The 23,266-nt window shown below is 43.2% G+C and overlaps 1 protein-coding gene across 2 annotated transcripts in view; it reads right to left on the bottom strand.

The window, feature by feature from the left end:
* Positions 1 to 12,239: 12,239 nt before the first annotated feature.
* Positions 12,240 to 23,266, bottom strand: part of LOC110524909 (AP-1 complex subunit sigma-2) — a 29,373-nt gene continuing 18,346 nt past the window's right edge. For both annotated transcript variants that reach the window (XM_036979026.2, XM_021604873.3), the window contains one exon: positions 12,240 to 15,252. In XM_036979026.2, the coding sequence (XP_036834921.1) occupies positions 15,217 to 15,252 (36 nt within the window). In that variant the 3' untranslated portion in view covers positions 12,240 to 15,216. The remainder of the gene's footprint in view (positions 15,253 to 23,266) is intronic.

Below are 23,266 nucleotides of genomic sequence, written 5' to 3' on the forward strand. Positions count from 1 at the left end.
ATTTAGCAGCGACACTTCCTGGGGTTTATTATGGAACCCCATTAGTTCCTGTCAAGGTAGCAGCTACTCTTCCTGGGGTTTATTATGGGTCCCCATTAGTTCCTGCCAAGGCAGCAGCTACTCTTCCTGGGGTTTATTATGGATCCCCATTACTTCCTGCCAAGGCAGCAGCTACTCTTCCTGGGGTTTATTACGGATCCCCATTAGCTCCTGCCAAGGCAGCAGCTACTCTTCCTGTGGTTTATTACGGATCCCCATTAGTTCCTGCCAAGGTAGCAGCTACTCTTCCTGGGGTTTATTACGGATCCCCATTAGTTCCTGCCAAGGCAGCAGCTACTCTTCCTGTGGTTTATTACGGATCCCCATTAGTTCCTGCCAAGGTAGCAGCTACTCTTCCTGGGGTTTATTACGGATCCCCATTAGTTCCTGCCAAGGCAGCAGCTACTCTTCCTGGCGTTTATTATGGGTCCCCATTAGTTCCTGCCAAGGCAGCAGCTACTCTTCCTGGGGTTTATTACTGATCCCCATTAGTTCCTACCAAGGCAGAAGCTACTCTTCCTGGGGTTTATTATGGATCCCCATTAGTTCCTGCCAAGGCAGCAGCTACTCTTCCTGGGGTTTATTATGGGTCCCCATTAGTTCCTGCCAAGGCAGCAGCTACACTTCCTGGGGTATATTATGGATCCCCATTAGTTCCTGCCAAGGCAGAAGCTACTCTTCCTGGGGTTTATTATGGATCCCCATTAGTTCCTGCCAAGGCAGCAGCTACTCTTCTTTGGGTTTGTTACGTATCCCCATTAGTTCCTGGCAAGGTAGCAGCTACTCTTTCTGGGGTTTATAATGGATCCCCATTAGTTCCTGCCAAGGCAGCAGCTACTCTTCCTGGCGTTTATTATGGGTCCCCATTAGTTCCTGCCACGTCAGCAGCTACTCTTCCTGGGGTTTATTACTGATCCCCATTAGTTCCTACCAAGGCAGAAGCTACTCTTCATGGGGTTTATTATGGATCCCCATTAGTTCCTGCCAAGACAGCAGCTACTCTTCCTCGGGTTTATTATGGATCCCCATTAGTTCCTGCCAAGGCAGCAGCTACTCTTCCTGGGGTTTATTATGGGGCACCATTAGTACCTGCCAAGGCAGCAGCTACTCGTCCTGGAGTTTATTACTGATCCCCATTAGTTCCTACCAAGGCAGCAGCTACTCTTCCTGGGGTTTATTACTGATCCCCATTAGTTCCTACCAATGCAGAAGATACTCTTCCTGGGGTTTATTATGGATCCCCATTAGTTCCTGCCAAGGCAGCAGCTACTCTTCCTGGGGTTTAATATGGATCCCCATTAGTACCTGCCAAGGCAGCAGCTACTCTTCCTGGGGTTTATTACTGATCCCCATTAGTTCCTGCCAAGGCAGCAGCTACTCTTCCTGGTGTTTATTACGGATCCCCATTAGTTCCTTCCAAGGCAGCAGCTACTCTTCTTGGGGTTTATTATGGATCCCCATTAGTTCCTGCCAAGGCAGCAGCTACTCTACCTGGGGTTTATTATGGATCCCCATTAGTTCCTGCCAAGGCAGCAGCTACTCTTCCTGGGTTTATTATGGATCCCCATTAGTTCCTGCCAAGGCAGAAGCTACTCTACCTGGGGTTTATTATGGGTCCCCATTAGTTCCTGCCAAGGCAGCAGCTACTCTTCCTGGGGTTTATTATGGATCCCCATTAGTTCCTGCCAAGGCAGAAGCTATTCTTCCTGGGGTTTATTATGGATCCCCATTAGTTCTTGTCAAGGCAGCAGCTATTCTTCCTGGGGTTTATTATGGATCCCCATTAGTTCCTGCCAAGGCAGCAGCTACTCTTCCTGGGGTTTATTATGGATCCCCATTACTTCCTGCCAAGGCAGCAGCTACTCTTCCTGGGGTTTATTACGGATCCCCATTAGCTCCTGCCAAGGCAGCAGCTACTCTTCCTGGGTTTATTATGGGTCCTCATTATTTCCTGCCAATTTAGCAGCGACACTTCCTGGGGTTTATTATGGAACCCCATTAGTTCCTGTCAAGGTAGCAGCTACTCTTCCTGGGGTTTATTATGGGTCCCCATTAGTTCCTGCCAAGGCAGCAGCTACTCTTCCTGGGGTTTATTATGGATCCCCATTACTTCCTGCCAAGGCAGCAGCTACTCTTCCTGGGGTTTATTACGGATCCCCATTAGCTCCTGCCAAGGCAGCAGCTACTCTTCCTGTGGTTTATTACGGATCCCCATTAGTTCCTGCCAAGGTAGCAGCTACTCTTCCTGGGGTTTATTACGGATCCCCATTAGTTCCTGCCAAGGCAGCAGCTACTCTTCCTGTGGTTTATTACGGATCCCCATTAGTTCCTGCCAAGGTAGCAGCTACTCTTCCTGGGGTTTATTACGGATCCCCATTAGTTCCTGCCAAGGCAGCAGCTACTCTTCCTGGCGTTTATTATGGGTCCCCATTAGTTCCTGCCAAGGCAGCAGCTACTCTTCCTGGGGTTTATTACTGATCCCCATTAGTTCCTACCAAGGCAGAAGCTACTCTTCCTGGGGTTTATTATGGATCCCCATTAGTTCCTGCCAAGGCAGCAGCTACTCTTCCTGGGGTTTATTATGGGTCCCCATTAGTTCCTGCCAAGGCAGCAGCTACACTTCCTGGGGTATATTAGGGATCCCCATTAGTTCCTGTCAAGGCGTAGCTACTCTTCCTGGGGTTTATTATGGATCCCCATTAGTTCCTGTCAAGGTAGCAGCTACTCTTCCTGGGGTTTATTATGGGTCCCCATTAGTTCCTGCCAAGGCAGCAGCTACTCTTCCTGGGGTTTATTATGGATCCCCATTACTTCCTGCCAAGGCAGCAGCTACTCTACCTGGGGTTTATTATGGATCCCCATTAGTTCCTGCCAAGGCAGCAGCTACTCTTCCTGGGTTTATTATGGGTCCCCATTATTTCCTGCCAATTTAGCAGCGACACTTCCTGGGGTTTATTATGGAACCCCATTAGTTCCTGTCAAGGTAGCAGCTACTCTTCCTGGGGTTTATTATGGGTCCCCATTAGTTCCTGCCAAGGCAGCAGCTACTCTTCCTGGGGTTTATTATGGATCCCCATTACTTCCTGCCAAGGCAGCAGCTACTCTTCCTGGGGTTTATTATGGATCCCCATTAGTACCTGCCAAGGCAGCAGCTACTCTTCCTGGGGTTTATTACTGATCCCCATTAGTTCCTGCCAAGGCAGCAGCTACTCTTCCTGGTGTTTATTACGGATCCCCATTAGTTCCTTCCAAGGCAGCAGCTACTCTTCCTGGGGTTTATTATGGATCCCCATTAGTTCCTGCCAAGGCAGCAGCTACTCTACCTGGGGTTTATTATGGATCCCCATTAGTTCCTGCCAAGGCAGCAGCTACTCTTCCTGGGTTTATTATGGATCCCCATTAGTTCCTGCCAAGGCAGAAGCTACCCTTCCTGGGGTTTATTATGGATCCCCATTAGTTCCTGCCAAGGCAGCAGCTACTCTTCCTGGGGTTTATTATGGATCCCCATTAGTTCCTGCCAAGGCAGAAGCTACTCTTCCTGGGGTTTATTATGGATCCCCATTAGTTCCTGCCAAGGCAGCAGCTATTCTTCCTGGGGTTTATTATGGATCCCCATTAGTTCCTGCCAAGGCAGAAGCTACTCTTCCTGGGGTTTATTATGGGTCCCCATTAGTTCCTGCCAAGGCAGCAGCTACTCTTCCTGGGGTTTATTATGGATCCCCATTAGTTCCTGCCAAGGCAGAAGCTACTCTTCCTGGGGTTTATTATGGATCCCCATTAGTTCTTGTCAAGGCAGCAGCTATTCTTCCTGGGGTTTATTATGGATCCCCATTAGTTCCTGCCAAGGCAGCAGCTACTCTTCCTGGGGTTTATTATGGATCCCCATTACTTCCTGCCAAGGCAGCAGCTACTCTTCCTGGGGTTTATTACGGATCCCCATTAGCTCCTGCCAAGGCAGCAGCTACTCTTCCTGGGTTTATTATGGGTCCTCATTATTTCCTGCCAATTTAGCAGCGACACTTCCTGGGGTTTATTATGGAACCCCATTAGTTCCTGTCAAGGTAGCAGCTACTCTTCCTGGGGTTTATTATGGGTCCCCATTAGTTCCTGCCAAGGCAGCAGCTACTCTTTCTGGGGTTTATTATGGATCCCCATTACTTCCTGCCAAGGCAGCAGCTACTCTTCCTGGGGTTTATTACGGATCCCCATTAGCTCCTGCCAAGGCAGCAGCTACTCTTCCTGTGGTTTATTACGGATCCCCATTAGTTCCTGCCAAGGTAGCAGCTACTCTTCCTGGGGTTTATTACGGATCCCCATTAGTTCCTGCCAAGGCAGCAGCTACTCTTCCTGTGGTTTATTACGGATCCCCATTAGTTCCTGCCAAGGTAGCAGCTACTCTTCCTGGGGTTTATTACGGATCCCCATTAGTTCCTGCCAAGGCAGCAGCTACTCTTCCTGGCGTTTATTATGGGTCCCCATTAGTTCCTGCCAAGGCAGCAGCTACTCTTCCTGGGGTTTATTACTGATCCCCATTAGTTCCTACCAAGGCAGAAGCTACTCTTCCTGGGGTTTATTATGGATCCCCATTAGTTCCTGCCAAGGCAGCAGCTACTCTTCCTGGGGTTTATTATGGGTCCCCATTAGTTCCTGCCAAGGCAGCAGCTACTCTTCCTGGGTTTATTATGGATCCCCATTAGTTCCTGTCAAGGCAGAAGCTACCCTTCCTGGGGTTTATTATGGATCCCCATTAGTTCCTGCCAAGGCAGCAGCTACTCTTCCTGGGGTTTATTATGGATCCCCATTAGTTCCTGCCAAGGCAGAAGCTACTCTTCCTGGGGTTTATTATGGATCCCCATTAGTTCCTGCCAAGGCAGCAGCTATTCTTCCTGGGGTTTATTATGGATCCCCATTAGTTCCTGCCAAGGCAGAAGCTACTCTTCCTGGGGTTTATTATGGGTCCCCATTAGTTCCTGCCAAGGCAGCAGCTACTCTTCCTGGGGTTTATTATGGATCCCCATTAGTTCCTGCCAAGGCAGAAGCTACTCTTCCTGGGGTTTATTATGGATCCCCATTAGTTCTTGTCAAGGCAGCAGCTATTCTTCCTGGGGTTTATTATGGATCCCCATTAGTTCCTGCCAAGGCAGCAGCTACTCTTCCTGGGGATTATAACTGATCCCCATTAGTTCCTACAAAGGCAGCAGCTACTCTTCCTGGGGTTTATTACTGATCCCCATTAGTTCCTGTCAAGGTAGCAGCTACTCTTCCTGGGGTTTATTATGGGTCCCCATTAGTTCCTGCCAAGGCAGCAGCTACTCTTCCTGGGGTTTATTATGGATCCCCATTACTTCCTGCCAAGGCAGCAGCTACTCTTCCTGGGGTTTATTACGGATCCCCATTAGCTCCTGCCAAGGCAGCAGCTACTCTTCCTGGGTTTATTATGGGTCCTCATTATTTCCTGCCAATTTAGCAGCGACACTTCCTGGGGTTTATTATGGAACCCCATTAGTTCCTGTCAAGGTAGCAGCTACTCTTCCTGGGGTTTATTATGGGTCCCCATTAGTTCCTGCCAAGGCAGCAGCTACTCTTCCTGGGGTTTATTATGGATCCCCATTACTTCCTGCCAAGGCAGCAGCTACTCTTCCTGGGGTTTATTACGGATCCCCATTAGCTCCTGCCAAGGCAGCAGCTACTCTTCCTGTGGTTTATTACGGATCCCCATTAGTTCCTGCCAAGGTAGCAGCTACTCTTCCTGGGGTTTATTACGGATCCCCATTAGTTCCTGCCAAGGCAGCAGCTACTCTTCCTGTGGTTTATTACGGATCCCCATTAGTTCCTGCCAAGGTAGCAGCTACTCTTCCTGGGGTTTATTACGGATCCCCATTAGTTTCTGCCAAGGCAGCAGCTACTCTTCCTAGCGTTTATTATGGGTCCCCATTAGTTCCTGCCAAGGCAGCAGCTACTCTTCCTGGGGTTTATTACTGATCCCCATTAGTTCCTACCAAGGCAGAAGCTACTCTTCCTGGGGTTTATTATGGATCCCCATTAGTTCCTGCCAAGGCAGCAGCTACTCTTCCTGGGGTTTATTATGGGTCCCCATTAGTTCCTGCCAAGGCAGCAGCTACACTTCCTGGGGTATATTAGGGATCCCCATTAGTTCCTGTCAAGGCGTAGCTACTCTTCCTGGGGTTTATTATGGATCCCCATTAGTTCCTGTCAAGGTAGCAGCTACTCTTCCTGGGGTTTATTATGGGTCCCCATTAGTTCCTGCCAAGGCAGCAGCTACTCTTCCTGGGGTTTATTATGGATCCCCATTACTTCCTGCCAAGGCAGCAGCTACTCTTCCTGGGGTTTATTACGGATCCCCATTAGCTCCTGCCAAGGCAGCAGCTACTCTTCCTGGGTTTATTATGGGTCCCCATTATTTCCTGCCAATTTAGCAGCGACACTTCCTGGGGTTTATTATGGAACCCCATTAGTTCCTGTCAAGGTAGCAGCTACTCTTCCTGGGGTTTATTATGGGTCCCCATTAGTTCCTGCCAAGGCAGCAGCTACTCTTCCTGGGGTTTATTATGGATCCCCATTACTTCCTGCCAAGGCAGCAGCTACTCTTCCTGGGGTTTATTATGAATCCCCATTAGTTCCTGCCAAGGCAGCAGCTACTCTTCCTGGGGTTTATTACTTATCCCCCATTAGTTCCTGTCAAGGCATAGCTACTCTTCCTGGGGTTTATTATGGATCCCCATTAGTTCCTGCCAAGGCAGCAGCTACTCTTCCCGGGTTCTGGCAAAGTGAAGGCAATTTTAAAAACACTACAATACATTCATAACAGATTTCACAACACAATAAGTGTGTCCTCAGGCCCATACTGCACTACCACATATCTACAATGCAAAATCCATGTGTACGTGTGTGTATAGTGCGTAAGTTATCTTGTGTATGTATGCCTGTCAGGGCTCTGTGCAGGCCAGTCCAGTTCTTCCACACCGATCTTGACAAACCATTTCTGTATGGACCTCGCTTTGTGCACGGGTGCATTGTCATGCTGAAACTTTAAAGGGCCTTCCCCAAACTGTTGCCACAAAATTGGAAGCACAGAATCGTCTAGAATGTCATTGTATGCTGTAGCGTTAAGATTTCCCTTCACTGGAACTAAGAGGCCAAGTCTGAACCATGAAAAACAGCCCCAGACCATTTTTACGAGCTTCAGCTATGAACTTGTGTGGCCTACCACTTCGCAGCTGAGCCCTTGTTGCTCCTAGACATTTCCACTTTACATTAACAGCAGTTACAGTAGACTGGGGTAGCTCTATTTATTTAAGCTGATCCACCCACTATAAAATAATTAAATAATAAAGCTGATCTAATAATACATGTTTTACACAGTTTCAGTACTACCAAAGCATGTCTAACCCTAACCCTAACCCTAAGGCAGCAGCTACTCTTTCTGGGGTTTATAATGGGTCCCCATTAGTTCCTGCCTAACCCTAACCCTAACCCTACTACCAAAGCATGTCCAGAAAGGAGACTAACGTGACTCAACGGTCGCGTGGAATTTTACTGTGGTCATGACTCATGACTGCCGTTGTGGCGGTAATATGATCCCTTGATCCGAGGGACAATGCCAAATATTTTCAGCCTCCTGAGGGGGAGGACAAGTTATCGTGCCTTCTTCACGACTATGTTAGTGTGTGTGGACCATGATAATTTGTCTCTGACCTCCTCCCGAAAGGCTGTATCATCGTCGTCTGTGATCAGGCGAGTGTCATAAGCAAACTTAATGATGGTGTTGGAGTCGTGGGCGAACAGGGAGTACAGTAGCACAAAGCCCTGAGGGGCCCTGAGGGGCCCTGAGGGGCCCCAGAGTTGAAGGTCAGCGTGGGGGGGGGGGTGGTGTTATTGCCTACCCTCTAGTACAATACTAATTCATGTTGAAAGTCCCATTTATATTCCTAAAACTTAAATTAAACATGATGCTGTCGCTGATTCCTGTTCACAAGACACATTGGGCTATTTATCAATGTCAAAACACAGTTTTAAAGGGTCCAAATCAATAACCAATATGCAGAAACAGTTTGTGATATATTGAAAAGCTAAACATCAAATGTACACAGACATGTGCAACGATAGTAATCATATTACTGCTATTTCTTTGCACCTTGTTTTGAAAACAAAAAATATCTGATTGATTGGGGGGATATGCGCTGTTGAAACTACCACAACTCAAATAATGGAAACTGGAGATATTTTACTGGTTAGGAGGACAACCTGCAGAACACAGTCGGATACAGTGCATTCGGAAAGTTTTGAGACCCCTTGACTTTTTTCACATTTTCATACATTACAGCCTTACTCTAAAATGGATTAAATGTTTTTCCCCCTCATCAATCTACAAAGTACCCATAATGACATCACAATACCTCATAATGACATCACAATACCCCATAATGACATCACAATACCCCATAATGACATCACAGTACCTCATAATGACATCACAATACCCCATAATGACAAAGCAAAAAAAACATTTTTAGAAAAGTATCACATTTATATAATTATTCACTCTTTACTCCGTACTTTGTTGAAGCGACTACAGTCTTGAGTCTTGTTGGGTATGATGCTACAAGCTTGGCACACCTGTATTTGGGGAGTTTCTCCCATTCTTCTCTGCAGATCCTCTCAAGCACAGTCAAGTTGCTGCACAGCTATTTTCAGGTCTCTCCAGAGATGTTCGATCGGTTTCAAGTCTGGGCTCTGGCTGGGCCACTCAAGGGCATTCAGAGATTGTACCAAAGCCACTCCTGCGTTGTCTTGGCTGTGTGCTTAGGGTCGTTGTCCTATTGGAAGGTGAACCTTTGCCCCAGTCTGAGGTCATGAGTGCTCTGGAGCAGGTTTTCATCAAGGATCTCTCTGTACTTTGATCCATTCATCTTTCCCTCTATCCTGACTATTCTCCCAGTCCCTGCCGCTGAAAAACATCCCCACAGTATGATGCTGCCACCACCATGCTTCACTGTAGGGATGGTGCCAGGTTTCATCCAGACTTCACTCTTGGCATTCAGGCCAAAGAGTTCAATCTTTGTTTCATCAGACCAGAGAATCTTGTTTCTCATGGTCAGAGTCCTTTAGGTGCCTTTCGGCAAACTCAAAGCGGGCTGTCATGTGCCTTTTACTGAGCAGTGACTTCCGTCTGGCCACACTACCATAAAGGTCTGATTGGTAGAGTGATGCAGAGATGGTTGTCCTTCTGGAAGGTTCTCCCATCTCCACAGAGGAACTCTGGAGCTCTGTCAGAGTGACCATTGGGTACTTGGTCACCTCCCTGACCAAGGCCCTTCTCCCCAGATTGCTCAGTTTGGCCAGGCAGCCAGCTCTAGGAAGAGTCTTGGTGGTTCCAAAGTTCTTCGATTTAAGAATGATGGAGGCCACTGTGTTCTTGGGGAGTTTCACTTTCAGATAATCCTGTCTCTGAGCTCTACAGACAATTCATTCGACCTCATGGTTTGGTTTTTGCTCTGACATTCACTGTCAACTGTGGGACCTTAGATGTGTGCCTTTCCAAATCATGTCCAATCAATTTAATTTACCACAGGTAGACACCAATCAAGTTGTAGAAACATCTCAATGTTCAATGGAAACAGGATGCACCTGAGCTTAATTTCGAGTCTCATTGCAAAGGGTCTGAATACTTTGTTTTTTACTTTTTATGAATTACCAAACATTTCTAAAACCCAGTTTTTGCTTTGTCATTATGGGGTATTGTGTGTAGATTGATTTAAAAAATAAATCATCAATTTTAGAATAAGGCTGTAATGTAACAAGCTTACAATTGGCTGATTCATCTCCCCTCCTCTCCCCTGTAACTATTCCCCAGGTCGTTGGTGTAAATAACAACATGTTCTCAGTCAACTTACACGGTAGTTGGGCTCTGAATACTTTCCGAATGCACTGTACATTTTGAAATGTTGCATTTTGGTACGGGGGGTCACCAAAACAGAAAGAGAAACGCAACACTGTTTTGGCAATCATTCATCAATTATCAAGTTGGAATCAATTGCGCGAGAGGGAGATGAGGTTGCACGTCCTGTTAAAATGAACACAGCTCCAAAAAACATTTACGTAATCTGTGAATAATGTGTACATCACTGGTAGGAGGACAATTTGTAGAAGACAGCTAGCTACAGCCAACACGGTTGTGTAACGCAACAATTTTTTTTGTTAATTCCTTCCATCAATATCACGCTGAAACCAATAGAACAGGGGGAAACGGTTGGGGGTCGAGCTGTTTAAACTAACACTACTCAAAGGCACACGGGAACTTGGAATAACCTATACATGGTTGGTTAGATGGGAACTTGGAATAACCTATACATGGTTGGTTAGATGGGAACTTGGAATAACCTATACATGGTTGGTTAGATGGGAACTTGGAATATCCTATACATGGTTGGTTAGATGGGAACTTGGAATAACCTATACATGGTTGGTTAGATGGGAACTTGGAATAACCTATACATGGTTGGTTAGATGGGAACTTGGAATAACCTATACATGGTTGGTTAGATGGGGACTTGGAATAACCTATACATGGTTGGTTAGATGGGAACTTGGAATAACCTATACATGGTTGGTTAGATGGGAACTTGGAATAACCTACACATGGTTGGTTAGATGGGGACTTGGAATAACCTATACATGGTTGGTTAGATGGGAACTTGGAATAACCTATACATGGTTGGTTAGATGGGAACTTGGAATAACCTATACATGGTTGGTTAGATGGGGACTTGGAATAACCTATACATGGTTGGTTAGATGGGAACTTGCAGAAGGCTTCTATTTATATTTTGGAATAGTGGATGTTGATTGCAGGAGGCTGCCATCACGGAAAGGGAACAAAACACTTTCTGTTAGGTAACCTCAAGGAATCATGAATCATAGGATATCATAGGATATCAACAGTTGCACATTTGTATTTGCTATTTAAGTGATAGTTTGACTGTCAAATCAGTGTATTGCTGTGTGGACAGCAACTTTTATAGAGAGACCGCCCCAAATTATTAGTGCCATTTGAGAAAGAAAATGAAAGCTGCAAAGCTGCGTTCGAAGTTCTGCGACCGCCAGCATGTCTGACAAAATCAACAGTACAAACCCAAAGATATTGATCGGTTTTAAGCAATTGATCTTCTGTCCTCATGTTGGGCATAAACTTTTATCCTAAGATCACCCATCTGAGGTATAAAAATAATCAAGTATCACATATTTCTCGCTAGTTTAACCATTTAGAGAATTAAAAAAATGCTCCTAAACACAATTTAACCAGCGCCTCTAGACTAGAGCCTCCACAGGGTCTGTGCAGCAGGTTGAACGTTTTACATTGTCCTAAAAAAACTTAAGAGTTCAGCCATTCCTTTGGGGAAAGAACAGGGTTTTGGGATAAATGGCAAAAATAAGGTCTGAGGTTAATACAGGTTTAGGAGATGTTATCGGTTTTGTCTGAGATATCAGTCCGTTAACACAACCTTTATAAATGCTTAAGCTTATCCACCAATAGGTGGGGTTGGATAGTGTTAAACGCACTACTGCAGTCAATGTATACAATTTTCACTAGGCTTTTGCCTGTTCTAAATATTGGTAGATATTCTTCAGCAAGACCAGTAACATACCTGGAGGCCCTCACCACATGGTGGGACTGTAATGTAGGCAGCAGTTTGTCATCTCACTGATCTGAGGAATAGAATACTTCCCCTTGAATACAATTCAAGTGGTAATTGATTGTAACTTTATCCAACACATCCTCCATTGAAGACTGGGTATGGGTACATAACAGAAAACGCTCCCTCTGTGAAACATTGAGGATTTGTGGGCAAATAGGGTCATTGGAAACGGTACCAGGGAAACCTAACCAAATAATGGATTGCTGTCATACCTTGTCCATAGACTGCTTACATGATAAGGAAACCAGTATGTAATTCCGTCATTTGGGTGAACTATCCCTTTAAGAGCGCTAGCTCAGAATAATACAGCCATTTTGTAACATTTGTATCGTGGATTCCTCAATGGTTTCTATTGTCTTCTAAATCTCATGAACTCTTAAGTAGTGAAACTGATTAATGGACTATTTAATTCTGCAAATCAGATTAAGGGTGCCAGCATACAAACTATAAAAATAAACTAACTACCAGCCAATGACGAGCCAATACTAACTTTGTATTTTAATAGAGAATGTATCATCATTACACAGTAAACCATGGACTCTTCAGAGACAGGAGAATGTGTCAACATTACACAGGGAACCATGGACTCTTCAGAGACAGGAGAATGTGTCAACATTTTAGTGATAATGCCAGAGAAGCCAGTGTTTGGAGGATATATTGGCATGGGTGTTGTTAGGCCCAGCAAACCATTCCAATATATCCTCCAAACACCAGCTTCAAGGGAACTATCACTTTTATACAAAGGTTTACCAACATATTCAAATAAATGATAAACATGTTTTCATTAACTTTATTTCAATGAATTTATTCATACTATTTAATCCTTCCACAAGATATAGTCCTGAGACAAATCAACGGTTGCTACCCAAGCCGCCTGGTCGTTCGTTCTATCGGTTCGGTTGCCAGAGACGCGACCCAGTCGTTCAGTCTTTTTGTTCTGTATCTATGGACGTATCCCAGTTGTTCGTTCTAAATGTTCCATACTGGCTAGCAACGTTCTTCTCCCTTGCTTTCTAGCTAGCCAACTACGGCTAACTTACAGTCACGTCAACCAGAATAACAACAAAGGAGCTGCATTTGCATTTGTTTAAGCTGTTTTCTAATGACATTTATTTGGAGACATCCATAACACTGAGCTAATGATGGGCTCTCTCGTCAGGACACTGTTGTTTAGAGGAGCCAACAAGACAGCTAACACAATAACTTCAAACCAAATCAGGAAAGATAAACTAGCTGCACTTTGATTCATTTTACCTGTTTTCTATTGATAGTTCTTTGTATATACAGTTGAAGTCGGAAATGTATATACACCTTTGCCAAATACATTTAAACTCACCTTTTCACAATTCCTGACATTTAATCCGAGTAAAAATTCCCTGTCTTAGTCCAGTTAGGATCACCACTTTATTTTAAGAATGTGAAATGTCAGAATAATAGTAGAGATTGACTTATTTGAGCTTTTATTTCTTTCATCACATTCCCAGTGGGTCAGAAGCTCACATACACTCAATTTGTATTTGGTAGCATTGCCTTTAAATTTTTAACTTGGGTCAAACGTTTTGGGTAGCCTTCCACAAGCTTCCCACAATAAGTTGGGTGAATTTTGGCCCATTCCTCCTGACAGAGCTGGTGTAACCGAGTCAGGTTTGTAGGCCTCCTTGCTCGCACAGTTCTGCCCACACATTTTCTATGGGATTGAGGTCAGGGCTTTGTGATGGCCACTCCAATATCTTGACTTTGTTGTCCTTAAGCCATTTTGCCAAAACTTTGGAAGTATGCTTGGGGTCATTGTCCATTTGGAAGACCCATTTGTGACCAAGCTTTAACTTCCTGACTGATGTCTTGATGTTGCTTTAATATATCCACATCATTTTCCACCCTCATGATGCCATCTATTTTGTGAAGTGCACCAGTCTGTCCTGCAGCAAAGCACCCCCACAACATGATGCTGCCACCACTGTGCTTCACGGTTGGGATGGTGTTCTTCGGCTTGCAAACCTCCCTTTTTTCCCTCCAAACATATCGATGGCCAAACAGTTCTATCAGACCAGAGGACATTTCTCCAAAAAGTATGATCTTTGTCCCCATGTGCAGTTGCAAACCGTAGTCTGGCTTTTTTATGGCGGTTTTGGAGCAGTGGCTTCTTCCTTGTTGAGCGGCCTTTCGGGTTATGTCGATATTGGTCTCGTTTTACTGTGGATATAGATACGTTTGTACCTGTTTCCTCCAGCATCTTTACAAGGTCCTTTGCTGTTGTTCTGGGATTGATTTGCACTTTTCGCACCAAAGTACGTTCGTCTCTAGGAGACAGAACGTGTCTCCTTCCTGAGCGGTATGGCGGCTGCGTGGTCCCATGGTGTTTATACTTGCATACTATTGTTTGTACAGATGAACGTGGTAGCTTCAGGTGTTGGGAAAGTGCTCCCAAGGATTACTTTCTAAGGTCTTGGCTGATTTCTTTAGATTTTCCCCATGATGTCAAGCAAAGAGGCACTGAGTTTGAAGGTAGGCCTTGAAATACATCCACAGGTACACTTCCAATTGACTCAAATTATGTCAATTAGCCTATCAGAAGCTTCTAAAGCCATGGCATCATTTTCGGCAATTTTCCAAGCTGTTTAAAGGCACAGTCAACTTAGTGTATGTAAACTTCTGACCCGCTGGAATTGTGATACAGTGAATTAATCTGTCTGTAAACAATTGTTGGAAAAATTACTTGTGTCATGCACAAAGTAGATGTCCTAACCGACTTGCCAAAACTATAGTTTGTTAAAAACAAATTTGTGGAGTGGTTGAAAAACAAGTTTTAATGACTCCAACCTAACTGTATGTAAACTTCAGACTTCAACTGTATCCATAAAAATTATGCTGAATCATGATTTTGACTGGCTGAGAAAAGCTGCCTGTTCATTACTATGGGACAGCTGGAGATTGAATTTGAATATTGAAACAATGTTGCAAATGTCTGAGAGACAGACAGCAAATCTCCACTGTTATACAAATCTCCACTGTTAAAACTAAATGTTAGTCTAAAAGAAATATGAGCTGGGCTGATGAGACAGTGGAATGCGCAGTCAGATGGAACAGAGTAAATAGGCATTTTAAAGGCATAGATTTTGCCGGTAGTCACTTGTGGAATAGACCGGCTGGAATGCAGATTTAAACAATCAGCATTCAGGATTAGACCCACCCGTTGTATTATACACAGTAAACCATGGCCTCTTCAGATAGACAACAAACAGTGGAATCAGCTGATGGAAGTATGTGAGAAACTGAAAATGTAGACCAATGACCTCTGACGATGTAGCCGTAGTCCTGTGTGGATCAGTTGGTAAAGCATGGCGCTTTAGGGGGCTGAGGATGAGGAGCCAGGTGCTGGAGGGACCATGTGCTGGGGGGAGGGGCTCCGCATGCAGAGTGGACAGGACAGCAGTGGAGTGGTGACAGCAGTAGTGGACGTTTAGTACACAGGCACATTAAAGTACTCATGACGGGGCTGAGGGAAGAAAGATGCACACAGCTGTAAGACAACAGCCATCCCAGGTCCCACCCCGACCCACGACAGACAGACACATACAGCATCCACATGACTGGGCAATGAGAGGGAGCAGGACACGGAGCAGCAGGCAGAGCTTCATAGAGTAACTACAGACCTGCACACTGTGAATAAAGGCCTTTATAATAATAATAGGGTTTTGAAGAACAGTCAAAATGTTCTGTAAAGGCAAACTATCATTGTTGGCTTTAACCTAAGATTTGTTTAAAGTGCTAAACAGACTTCACAAGATTACAGGTTAGACAAGTGTACACAGAGACAAAAACACAGACACAAACCCTCACACACTTTTTTCCAGTGACTTAAAAACATTTAGCCTTCAACGAATACGAAATGTTACAACAGACGGGACCAGATATGGGTTTGATGCACAACAACAGATTTCATAACTAGGGGTTGAGACAGGACCAACAGACTTCATAACTAGGGTTTGAGACAGGACCAACAGACTTCATAACTAGGGGTTGAGACAGGACCAACAGACTTCATAACTAGGGGTTGAGACAGGACCAACAGACTTCATAACTAGGGGTTGAGACAGGACCAACAGACTTCATAACTAGGGGTTGAGACAGGACCAACAGACTTCATAACTAGGGGTTGAGACAGGACCAACAGATTTCATAACTAGGGGTTGAGACCAACAGACTTCATAACTAGGGGTTGAGACAGAGACAGGACCAACAGACTTCATAACTAGGGATTGGGACAGGACCAACAGACTTCATAACTAGGGTTTTAGACAGGACCAACAGACTTCATAACTAGGGGTTGAGACAGGACCAACAGACTTCATAACTAGGGGTTGAGACTGGACCAACAGACTTCATAACTAGGGGTTGAGACAGGACCAACAGATTTCATAACTAGGGGTTGAGACAGGACCAACAGACTTCATAACTAGGGGTTGAGACAGGACCAACAGACTTCATAACTAGGGGTTGAGACAGGACCAACAGACTTCATAACTAGGGGTTGAGACCAACAGACTTCATAACTAGGGGTTGAGACAGGACCAACAGACTTCATAACTAGGGGTTGAGACAGGACCAACAGACTTCATAACTAGGGGTTGAGACAGGACCAACAGATTTCATAACTAGGGGTTGAGACAGGACCAACAGACTTCATAACTAGGGATTGAGACAGGACCAACAGACTTCATAACTAGGGGTTGAGACCAACAGACTTCATAACTAGGGGTTGATGCACGACTAGGGTTGCAAAGGGTCGGAATTTGCAAGAATTTGGGGAAATTTGCTTAAATTCATCATATAAGTTAGCTTATAACAGTGAACCTTTTTTTGTGGGATACACATAAGGCCTTAAGGCCTAGGTCTTGTAGCATATTGTGGTTAAACTATCCCCAATTCAATGGAATTGCAACCCTCTGCATGCACAGTGCATTATTCCATCACATGCACTGTAGGGTGAATATATTTTATGACATGCATGCTTTTTTGTTAATTAGTAAATAGTAGCCTACAGCGAAGTGTGTTTAAATCATTTCTAACTTGTTAATTTCTGCTAGTTAGTTTTTGCTACCATGTGGGTTTCACCTTGATTGAGACTGCTAATTGAGGAGTGTTAATTCACCTGTTTCCATACATGTTTCATATTAAAACATTTATCTTACAAAAGGAGTTGTTTAATCTAATCTAACTATTTATCTGTACATGGAATTGTATGTTTTTTTTTACTTATTTTTTTCTCATCTTTACAGGAAAATGCTACAGGCTCTATCTGATGTGTGGATACATTTCACTGCAGCTAATGTAAAAGGAAAAGCTGTGTACATTTGCAAATACTGTGCCAAATCATATGTGAAGAATGCAACAAAGATGCAGAAACATCTGGCCAAGTGCATAAAGTTCCCTCAGCGCTGACAACAAGCAACCTCTGACAAAAGCCCCTCTACTTCCATTCGAGGTGTAAATGATGAATCAGACACCTTATTGATAGCAACAGCTCATGGTCCTCCTAGAATCATACATTTTTGGGGCTCAATGGAGGAACATAGTCAGAGAAATGCTGATGAATGTCTTGCTCGAGCTGTGTATGCAACTAGTTCACCTCTGATGCTCAAAGGCAATGTGTATTGTAAGAGATTTCTGAACGTTCTTCACCCAGCATACACCCCTCCAACCAGACATGCTTTATCTACTCATTTGCTAGATGCAGAGTTCAAAAGAGTTCAAGTGAAGGTCAAGCAAATCATAGAGAAAGCAGACTGCATTGCAATCATCCCTGATGGGTGGTCTAATGTTCGTGGGCAAGGAATAATTAACTACATCATCTCCACCCCTCAACAAGTATTCTACAAGAGCACAGACACAAGGGACAACATACAAACCGGTATCTACATTACAGATGAGCTGTAGGCAGTCATCAATGACCTTGGACCACAGAAGGTATTTGCACTGGTGACAGACAATGCTGCGAACATGAAGGCTGCTTGGTCTAAAGTGGAGGAGTCCTATCCTCACATCACATCCATTGGCTGTGCTGCTCATGCATTGAATCTGCTCCTCAAGGACATCATGGCACTGATACAATGGATACACTCTACAAGAGAGCCAAGGAAATGGTTAGGTATGTGAATGGTCATCAATCTACCTCACCAAGAAAAGTGAGAAGAATAAGATCACCACATTGAAGCTGCCCAGCAACACCCGTTGGGGTGGTGTTGTCATCATGTTTAACAGTCTCCTGGAGGGAAAGGAGTCTCTCCAAGAAATGGCAATATCACAGTCTGCCGATATGGACAGCCCCATCAAGAGGATCCTCCTGGATGATGTATTTTGGAGAGAGTGGTAAGCAGCCTGAAACGCCTGAAACCTATAGCAGTAGCCATTACACGGAATGAGGGAGACAATGCCATCCTGTCTGATGTTCAAACTCTGCTTGCAGATGTGAGATAATAAATCCATACTGCCCTGCCCACTTCACTGTTGCTCCAAGCAGAGGAAACTGCCGTTCTGAAATACATCAAAAAGCGTGAAGACTTCTGCCAGAAGCCCATACACGTCACAGCGTACATGTTGGACCCCAAGTATGCTGGCAAGAGCATCCTGTCTGGTGCAGAGATTAACAATGCCTATGGTGTCATCACTACCGTGTCTCCCCACCTTGGCCTGGATGAGGGCAAGGTTCTTGGCAGTCTGGCAAAGTACACTTCCAAGCAAGGGCTTTGGGATGGAGATGCAATATGGCAGTTGTGCCAACATATCTCATCGGCCACCTGGTGGAAGGGACTTTGTGGATCTGAGGCTCTTTCCTCTGTTGACTCCATCATCCTCCAAATCCCACCAACATCAGCCGCCTCAGAGCGCAACTGGTCCTTGTTTTGGAACACGCACACCAAAGCATGCAACAGGCTGACCAATACAAGAGTTGAAACATTGCTGGTCATCTGAGCAAATTTGAGGCTTTTTGAGCCTGACAATGAGCCAAACTCAAGAAGGTTGGAAAGGGACAGTGAAGATGAGGCCTCAGAGTCTGTTCAAGAGGTGGACATTGAAGAGGTCCAGGGAGAAAACATGGAAGACTGAAAGAAAGACAACTTTAGTTTCTAGACTATCATTTTACAGATGTATGTTGAAAATGTTTTTGTGAGATGTGATGGATCTTTGGGGATCGTCCCCTCCTGTACTCCTTGTTCACTCATAGCTTCACGGCCAGGCACGACTCCAACACCATCATTACATTTTCAGATGACACAGTGGTAGGCCTGATCACCGACAATGTCGAGACACCGGCAACGTCGTGACCTGTTCACCGGACGTGCTATCTGTCCCAGACCTGCTGTTTTCAACTCTCTAGAGACAGCAGGAGCGGTAGAGATACTCCGAATGATCGTCTATGAAAATCCAAATGACATTTACTCCTGAGGTGCTGACCTGTTGCACCCTCGACAACCACTGTGATTATTATTATTTGACCCTGCTGGTCATCTATGAACATTTGAACATCTTCTGTTATAATCTCCACCTGGTACAGCCCAAAGAGGACTGGCCACCCCTCATAGCCTGGTTCCTCTAGGTTTTTTCCTAGGTTCTGGCCTTTCTAGGGAGTTTTTCCTAGCCACTGTGCATCTACACCTGCATTGCTTGCTGTTTGGGGTTTTAGGCTGGGTTTCTGTACAGCACTTTGAGATATCAGCTGATGTAAGGAGGAGGACAGGAGGAGGTCAGAGACCTGGCCGTGTGGTGCCAGGACAACAACCTGAGTTTCAAGTTTGGGGAAGATCATTTTCACCATAAAAATGCCCCTTTGTAATAAAAGCATTAGATGCATATTCGCATTTGCGGTCACTTTTGAGAATGGTGTTTTCGAGCAAATGTATTGCATTTTGGAACATAATAGCCTACTGCTGTGTGCGTATTGCTGCGATTATAATGTGAAGAAATAGCCTAATAGTTTAATAACATTTTAAGCTAAACGTTCTGATCTGTTGCGTCAAACTCATTGCTCAAAAAAGTTTTTGGGATGCTAGTGGTTGTTTTAATTTGGGATCTATCATCTCTCACAAGTATGTTTTTTTTTTTTGGGGGGGGGGGGGAGGGGGAATTACAGCCACACAAAGGGGATGTTGTCGGGAAATTCGAGGCATTATCAAGTTCTTGTCTCATTGTGAATGAGAGACTGATGAAGTGTGTACAGCCTGCGCAAAAAACTAAGCAGAACTCATGCCTTTCAAATCTTCATTAGAGTCTCATCATGCAGCCTTACAATATATTAAACATCAAAACATTTATAGCCCAACATTTGTAGAACAACTAAAGTTACATTAATAACTTTACATGAAGCATATAGGAGGACCTGTTTCTTTGTTAAAGCCACATCAGGCCCTAACATAAGACAATTAAGAGTATGCTATTCTGTTCTTCTGAAATAGACAACATTTTCTTCATGTCATGTTTCTTTAGACCGGTCTAAAATAATTAATGGATTTATTGTGATGGTGTAGGTAGACTATATTACATGGATTTATTGTGATGGTGTAGACTATATTACATGGATTTATTGTGATGGTGTAGGTAGACTATATTACATGGATTTATTGTGATGGTGTAGACTATATTACATGGATTTATTGTGATGGTGTAGGTAGACTATATTACATGGATTTATTGTGATGGTGTAGACTATATTACATGGATTTATTGTGATGTGTAGGTAGACTATATTACATGGATTTATTGTGATGGTGTAGACTATATTACATGGATTTATTGTGACGGTGTAGGTAGACCACATTACATGGATTTATTGTGACGGTGTAGGTAGACTATATTACATGGATTTATTGTGATGGTGTAGGTAGACTATATTACATGGATTTATTGTGATGGTGTAGACAGACTATATTACATGGATTTATTGTGATGGTGTAGACTATATTACATGGATTTATTGTGATGGTGTAGGTAGACTAAATTACATGGATTTATTGTGATGGTGTAGGTAGACTATATTACATGGATTTATTGTGATGGTGTAGGTAGACTATATTACATGGATTTATTGTGATGGTGTAGGTAGACTATATTACATGGATTTATTGTGATGGTGTAGACTATATTACATGGATTTATTGTGATGGTGTAGGTAGACTATATTACATGGATTTATTGTGATGGTGGAGGTAGACTATATTACATGGATTTATTGTGATGGTGTAGGGAGACTATATTACATGGATTTATTGTGATGGTGTAGGTAGACTATATTACATGGATTTATTGTGATGGTGTAGGTAGACTATATTACATGGATGTATTGTGATGGTGTAGGTAGACTATATTACATGGATTTATTGTGATGGTGTAGGTAGACTATATTACATGGATTTATTGTGACGGTGTAGACTATATTACATGGATTTATTGTGATGGTGTAGGTAGACTATATTACAAGGATTTATTGTGATGGTGTAGACTATATTACATGGATTTATTGTGATGGTGTAGGTAGACTATTTTACATGGATTTATTGTGATGGTGTAGGTAGACTATATTACATGGATTTATTGTGATGGTGTAGACTATATTACATGGATTTATTGTGATGGTGTAGACTATATTACATGGATGTATTGTGATGGTGTAGACTATATTACATGGATTTATTGTGATGGTGTAGGTAGACTATATTACATGGATTTATTGTGATGGTGTAGACTATATTACATGCATTTATTGTGATGGTGTAGACTATATTACTTGGATTTATTGTGATGGTGTAGGTAGACTATATTACATGGATTTATTGTGATGGTGTAGACTATATTACATGGATTTATTGTGATGGTGTAGGGAGACTATATTACATGGATTTATTGTGATGGTGTAGGTAGACTATATTACATGGATTTATTGTGATGGTGTAGACTATATTACATGGATGTATTGTGATGGTGTAGGTAGACTATATTACATGGATTTATTGTGACGGTGTAGACTATATTACATGGATTTATTGTGATGGTGTAGACTATATTACATGGATTTATTGTGATGGTGTAGGTAGACTATATTACATGGATTTATTGTGATGGTGTAGACTATATTACTTGGATTTATTGTGATGGTGTAGGTAGACTATATTACATGGATTTATTGTGATGGTGTAGACTATATTACATGGATTTATTGTGATGGTGTAGGTAGACTATATTACATGGATTTATTGTGATGGTGTAGGTAGACTATATTACATGGATTTATTGTGATGGTGTAGACTATATTACATGGATTTATTGTGATGGTGTAGACTATATTACATGGATTTATTGTGATGGTGTAGGTAGACTATATTACATGGATTTATTGTGATGGTGTAGACTATATTACATGGATTTATTGTGACGGTGTAGACTATATTACATGGATTTATTGTGATGGTGTAGACTATATTACATGGATTTATTGTGATGGTGTAGGTAGACTATATTACATGGATTTATTGTGATGGTGTAGGTAGACTATATTACATGGATTTATTGTGATGGTGTAGGTAGACTATATTACATGGATTTATTGTGACGGTGTAGACTATATTACATGGATTTATTGTGATGGTGTAGGTAGACTATATTACATGGATTTATTGTGATGGTGTAGACTATATTACTTGGATTTATTGTGATGGTGTAGGTAGACTATATTACATGGATTTATTGTGATGGTGTAGACTATATTACATGGATTTATTGTGATGGTGTAGGTAGACTATATTACATGGATTTATTGTGATGGTGTAGGTAGACTATATTACATGGATTTATTGTGATGGTGTAGGTAGACTATATTACATGGATTTATTGTGACGGTGTAGGTAGACTATATTACATGGATTTATTAGTCTTTTTTTAATGTTCCAAAGGTGTGGAAGCCAGGAGATGCTAAATGTGTTTATGTCAATAACGGTCAATTACCGTGAGACCGGCAGTTATTTGCTTGACAATCACCGGCTGAAAAAATGTCCACCCTAGTCACTCTTCCCTCGACCCTGCACCGAAATCCGTTTTTGTTTGTTTGTATATTTCATTGTGTTCTCCCGTGTGCTTCTTATCCTTTGACCAGTCTTTAGAGATAGAAGTCTGAGGTTTTGAGTAGCGGTCGAAAAGGAGAAAATAAAACTTGCAACCTGCTGTTGACCTCTTATTTTGTCACTCAACCCAAACTTTAAGAACCTGTATGCATGGTAAGCAGAGCTCCCTTTTTTTAACCTTTATTTAACTAGGTAAGTCAGTTAGAACAAATTCTTATTTTCAATGACGGCCTAGGAACAGTGGGTTAACTGCCTGTTCAGGGGCAGAACGACAGGTTTGTACCTGCAACCTTTCGGTTACTAGTCCGACGCTCTAACCACTAGGCTACCCTGCCGCCCCTTAAACCTTATCCAATCAGTATACAGAGAAAAACGTTCTTTATCCAATCAGTATACAGA

Source organism: Oncorhynchus mykiss, chromosome 5 (assembly GCF_057628025.1).
Source record: "Oncorhynchus mykiss isolate SJ-2025 chromosome 5, ASM5762802v1, whole genome shotgun sequence".
In the NCBI taxonomy this organism is placed as follows: domain Eukaryota; kingdom Metazoa; phylum Chordata; class Actinopteri; order Salmoniformes; family Salmonidae; genus Oncorhynchus; species Oncorhynchus mykiss.